General features: G+C 36.3%; 2 protein-coding genes and 1 pseudogene across 4 annotated transcripts in view; all 3 read left to right on the forward strand.

Annotated features, from left to right (window-relative positions):
* Nucleotides 1–879, forward strand: part of LOC111831874 (organelle RRM domain-containing protein 6, chloroplastic-like) — a 4,827-nt gene extending 3,948 nt beyond the window's left edge. For all 3 annotated transcript variants that reach the window (XM_023787339.1, XM_023787337.1, XM_023787338.1), the window contains 3 exons: nt 196–264; nt 351–457; nt 565–879. In XM_023787339.1, the coding sequence (XP_023643107.1) occupies nt 196–264; nt 351–457; nt 565–687 (299 nt within the window). In that variant the 3' untranslated portion in view covers nt 688–879. The remainder of the gene's footprint in view (nt 1–195; nt 265–350; nt 458–564) is intronic.
* A 231-nt stretch (nt 880–1,110) lies between these two features.
* Nucleotides 1,111–2,886, forward strand: LOC111831875 (organelle RRM domain-containing protein 6, chloroplastic-like). Its single transcript, XM_023787340.1, has 4 exons — nt 1,111–1,409; nt 2,203–2,271; nt 2,358–2,464; nt 2,572–2,886. The coding sequence occupies exons 1-4, from the start codon at nt 1,163–1,165 to the stop codon at nt 2,692–2,694; spliced, it is 546 nt and encodes a 181-aa protein (XP_023643108.1). The 5' UTR covers nt 1,111–1,162; the 3' UTR covers nt 2,695–2,886.
* Nucleotides 2,887–3,103: 217 nt separating this feature from the next.
* LOC17895179 lies at nt 3,104–4,735 on the forward strand (annotated as a pseudogene).
* The last annotated feature ends 467 nt before the right edge of the window (nt 4,736–5,202 follow it).

Below are 5,202 nucleotides of genomic sequence, written 5' to 3' on the forward strand. Positions count from 1 at the left end.
TGTTAATTGTGTTTGCTTTCATTCGTTATTGGACCTTGTGGTATCACTCAGTATTATAGCTAAATCGTTGTGAATTAGAGCTTTAGACAGTGTTAATGCTCTTTTATGGTTTTATCCACTTTTCACCTCTCTGCTTTCACCACATGAGACTTGAACTCGAAACAATATGGATTTGATTTTGTTGTTTTTGCACAGGGCTTTCATTCCGGACAACTGAAGATACCTTACGGGATACATTTGAACAGTTTGGCAAGCTTGTACACAGTAAGCATAAAGCTCACTTTTGTTCTACTTCTACCCACATTCTACAAGTGTGTAACTCATGTTCTTGCATGCGTCCCCTCGTGTAGTGAACTTGGTGATGGATAAGGTAGCTAATAGACCAAAAGGTTTTGCCTTCCTACGGTATGACACAGAGGAGGAGGCTATGAAAGCTATTGAAGGGATGCACGGAAAGGTATACAGCTTAATATCACAGACTTAACTTCATACTTCAAATCGTTTTACTGGTGATTGATAACAAGATATTGGTTAATAGCAAATTATGATTTGGTGTTTATACAGTTTTCGGATGGAAGGGTTATATTCGTAGAAGAAGCTAAAAGCAGATCAGATATCTCCAGAGGTAAACCCAGACCAGACTACCCCAAAGCTCAATCAAAACCTCGCACCTTTCGTACGTGGTAGCTGTTTTGATTCTGTCTTCATACTGTGTAATGAATTGTAAAATTTTGATCTACCTTCTTAGATTATACAATGGAGTCACTTGTCAACTCCTACCATGGTTTTACTAGTCTAAACTAAAATTAACATTTTTAAAAATAACATTTGCCATGTCAAAAAATGCATAATATAGCCTTCAAAATATATTTTTCCTTACGATTAATAAGTTTACTTATGAATCACAGTTTGTGATAGAAAATAATTTCAAATCAAAAATTAGGCTTTACCTATGTTGACGAATCAATGATAATGTAGCAGATGACAAAAAAAAAAAAAAGATTACTTATTCTTTTCAGAATCTACCTACATTATTTGTGTTAATTATATTGGTCCAATTTACAAAAAAAAAAACGTATATGTGAAGTACCAAAATTACCCTAAATAAATCAAAGTTTTGTGTAGTAAGTTGAGGGGATAGGGTCCGGCGAAGAAGGAGAAGATGACAATGGCAGTGAGCTTAGGGATAGTTGTCGTTCCGTCGTGTTCCGGAGATCGCGTCTTCCGATCTAACTTCTCGCCCGTCTGTAGCGTCTCTTGCGGCCGAATCAATGTCGGAACCGTCGTAATTTCGACTCGCCGACGCCGTGATATGGGCGGGTTAATGATTTCTAGCTGTATCTCTTCGGATTCTTCTTCTTCTTCGTCATCGTCTTCCTCTGTGCCAAAGACGAAACTCTTTGTTAGTGGTAAGTAAGTTTTATGTTTCCAGTTTCTTCATCTGCTCATCACCCTAATTCGTGAAAGATGCTTCTGTTATGGAATTTTCGTGTTATATACTCTGTGATTCTTTTAGTGTTTCGTTAAGTAGTATTCAATTATATTATGCGGCTGTTCACTGAGGATACAGACATTGAGCGCAACCCTGTCATTTTCTTTGATAAACTTAGAAGTTAAGATATCTCCAAAACCTTAAGAGCGATGACATTTGTGGCGCTTGCTTGTCACCAATTACATAGTTAACAATTTTACATGTTAAAATCCTTTGTTGGGTGTTTAAAAATGTAGAGTGAAAGGTATGACAAACTTATCCAGGGTGTAGAACCTTTCAGTTTGTTGTGGTATAGCCTGACTCCTTGAGGAAATGTCTCTGTTTGGTTTCTTTCAGGAATAGGTCTGAAATCGGAGACTATTAGAGTTACTTTTTATATGTTTACAGTGTTTGTACCTAAGACATTGTCAGATTTGTTGTAAAGACAGGGAATGATTTTGGTTGGTGTGGAAGTAGAATAAATGGGTGTGAAGTTTTGAACTTCTGATGATCTGGGGAGATTGATATCTTTATTGTGTTAATTGTGTTTGCTTTCATTCGTTATTGGACCTTGTGGTATCACTCAGTATTATAGCTAAATCGTTGTGAATTAGAGCTTTAGACAGTGTTAATGCTCTTTTATGGTTTTATCCACTTTTCACCTCTCTGCTTTCACCACATGAGACTTGAACTCGAAACAATATGGACTTGATTTTGTTGTTTTTGCACAGGGCTTTCATTCCGAACAACTGAAGATACCTTACGGGATACATTTGAACAGTTTGGCAAGCTTGTACACAGTAAGCATAAAGCTCACTTTTGTTCTACTTCTGTCCACATTCTACAAGTGTGTAACTCATGTTCTTGCATGCGTCCCCTCGTGTAGTGAACTTGGTGATGGATAAGGTAGCTAATAGACCAAAAGGTTTTGCCTTCCTACGGTATGACACAGAGGAGGAGGCTATGAAAGCTATTGAAGGGATGCACGGAAAGGTATACAGCTTAATATCACAGACTTAACTTCATACTTCAAATCGTTTTACTGGTGATTGATAACAAGATATTGGTTAATAGCAAATTCTGATTTGGTGTTTATACAGTTTTTGGATGGAAGGGTTATATTCGTAGAAGAAGCTAAAAGCAGATCAGATATCTCCAGAGGTAAACCCAGACCAGACTACCCCAAAGCTCAATCAAAACCTCGCACCTTTCGTACGTGGTAGCTGTTTTGATTCTGTCTTCATACTGTGTAATGAATTGTAAAATTTTGATCTACCTTCTTAGATTATACAATGGAGTCACTTGTCAACTCCTACCATGGTTTTACTAGTCTAAACTAAAATTAACATTTTTAAAAATAACATTTGCCATGTCAAAAAATGCATAATATAGCCTTCAAAATATATTTTTCCTTACGATTAATAATTTTACTTATGAATCACAGTTTGTGATAGAAAATAATTTCAAATCAAAAATTAGGCTTTACCTATGTTGACGAATCAATGATAATGTAGCAGATGACAAAAAAAAAAAAATATTACTTATTCTTTTCAGAATCTACCTACATTATTTGTGTTAATTATATTGGTCCAATTTACCAAAAAAAAAAACGTATATGTGAAGTACCAAAATTACCCTCAATAAATCAAAGTTTTGTGTAGTAAGTTGAGGGGATAGGGTCCGGCGAAGAAGGAGAAGATGACAATGGCAGTGAGCTTAGGGATAGTTGTCGTTCCGTCGTGTTCCGGAGATCGCCTCTTCCGATCTAACTTCTCGGCCGTCTGTAGCGTCTCTTGCGGCCGAATCAATGTCGGAACCGTCGTAATTTCGACTCGCCGACGCCGTGATATGGGCGGGTTAATGATTTCTAGCTGTATCTCTTCGGATTCTTCTTCTTCTTCGTCATCGTCTTCCTCTGTGCCAAAGACGAAACTCTTTGTTAGTGGTAAGTAAGTTTTATGTTTCCAGTTTCTTCATCTGCTCATCACCCCAATTCGTGAAAGATGCTTCTGTTATGGAATTTTGTTGTTATATACTCTGTGATTCTTTTAGTGTTTCGTTAAGTAGTATTCAATTAAATTCTGCGGCTGTTCACTGAGGATATAGACATTGAGAGCAACCCTGTCATTTTCTTTGATAAACTTAGAAGTTAGGATATCTCCAAAACCTTAAGAGCGATGACATTTGTGGCGCTTGCTTGTCACCAATTACATAGTTAACAATTTTACATGTTAAAATCCTTTGTTGGGTGTTTAAAAATGTAGAGTGAAAGGTATGACAAACTTTTCCAGGGTGTAGAACCTTTCAGTTTGTTGTGGTATAGCCTGACTCCTTGAGGAAATGTCTCTGTTTGGTTTCTTTCAGGAATAGGTCTGAAATCGGAGACTATTAGAGTTACTTTTTATATGTTTACAGTGTTTGTACCTAAGACATTGTCAGATTTGTTGTAAAGACAGGGAATGATTTTGGTTGGTGTGGAAGTAGAATAAATGGGTGTGAAGTTTTGAACTTCTGATGATCTGGGGAGATTGATATCTTTATTGTGTTAATTGTGTTTGCTTTCATTCGTTATTGGACCTTGTGGTATCACTCAGTATTATAGCTAAATCGTTGTGAATTAGAGCTTTAGACAGTGTTAATGCTCTTTTATGGTTTTATCCACTTTTCACCTCTCTGCTTTCACCACATGAGACTTGAACTCGAAACAATATGGACTTGATTTTGTTGTTTTTGCACAGGGCTTTCATTCCGGACAACTGAAGATACCTTACGGGATACATTTGAACAGTTTGGCAAGCTTGTACACAGTAAGCATAAAGCTCACTTTTGTTCTACTTCTGTCCACATTCTACAAGTGTGTAACTCATGTTCTTGCCTGCGTCCCCTCGTGTAGTGAACTTGGTGATGGATAAGGTAGCTAATAGACCAAAAGGTTTTGCCTTCCTACGATATGACACAGAGGAGGAGGCTATGAAAGCTATTGAAGGGATGCACGGAAAGGTATACAGCTTAATATCACAGACTTAACTTCATACTTCAAATCGTTTTACTGGTGATTGATAACAAGATATTGGTTAATAGCAAATTCTGATTTGGTGTTTATACAGTTTTTGGATGGAAGGGTTATATTCGTAGAAGAAGCTAAAAGCAGATCAGATATCTCCAGAGGTAAACCCAGACCAGACTACCCCAAAGCTCACAGACTACCCCAAAGCTCAATCAAAACCTCGCACCTTTCGTACGTGGTAGCTGTTTTGATTCTGTGTTCATACTGTGTAATGAATTGTAAAATTTTGATCTACCTTCTTAGATTATACAATGGAGTCACTTGTCAACTCCTACTATGGTTTTACTAGTCTAAACTAAAATTAACATTTTTAAAAATAACATTTGCCATGTCAAAAAATGCATAATATAGCCTTCAAAATATATTTTTCCTTACGATTAATAATTTTACTTATGAATCACAGTTTGTGATAGAAAATAATTTTAAATCAAAAATTAGGCTTTACCTATGTTGACGAATCAATGATAATGTAGCAGATGACAAAAAAAAAAAAATATTACTTATTCTTTTCAGAATCTACCTACATTATTTGTGTTAATTATATTGGTCCAATTTACCAAAAAAAAAACGTATATGTGAAGTACCAAAATTACCCTCAATAAATCAAAGTTTTGTGTAGTAAGTTGAGGGGATAGGGTCCGGCGAAGAAGGAGAAGATGACAAT

The sequence above is a fragment of the Capsella rubella genome, unplaced genomic scaffold (genome assembly GCF_000375325.1).
Source record: "Capsella rubella cultivar Monte Gargano unplaced genomic scaffold, Caprub1_0 scaffold_2, whole genome shotgun sequence".
Taxonomy (NCBI): Eukaryota; Viridiplantae; Streptophyta; class Magnoliopsida; order Brassicales; family Brassicaceae; genus Capsella; species Capsella rubella.

What these genes read in the sequence shown, in the direction of transcription:
- LOC111831875 (XM_023787340.1), top strand. Translation starts at nt 1,163, where the DNA reads ATGACAATGGCAGTGAGCTTAGGGATAGTTGTCGTTCCGTCGTGTTCC. An exon ending in GTTTGGCAAGCTTGTACACA is followed by an intron (nt 2,272 to 2,357) that starts GTAAGCATAAAG and finishes CCCCTCGTGTAG; the next exon opens with TGAACTTGGTGATGGATAAG. An exon ending in TTGAAGGGATGCACGGAAAG is followed by an intron (nt 2,465 to 2,571) that starts GTATACAGCTTA and finishes GTGTTTATACAG; the next exon opens with TTTTTGGATGGAAGGGTTAT.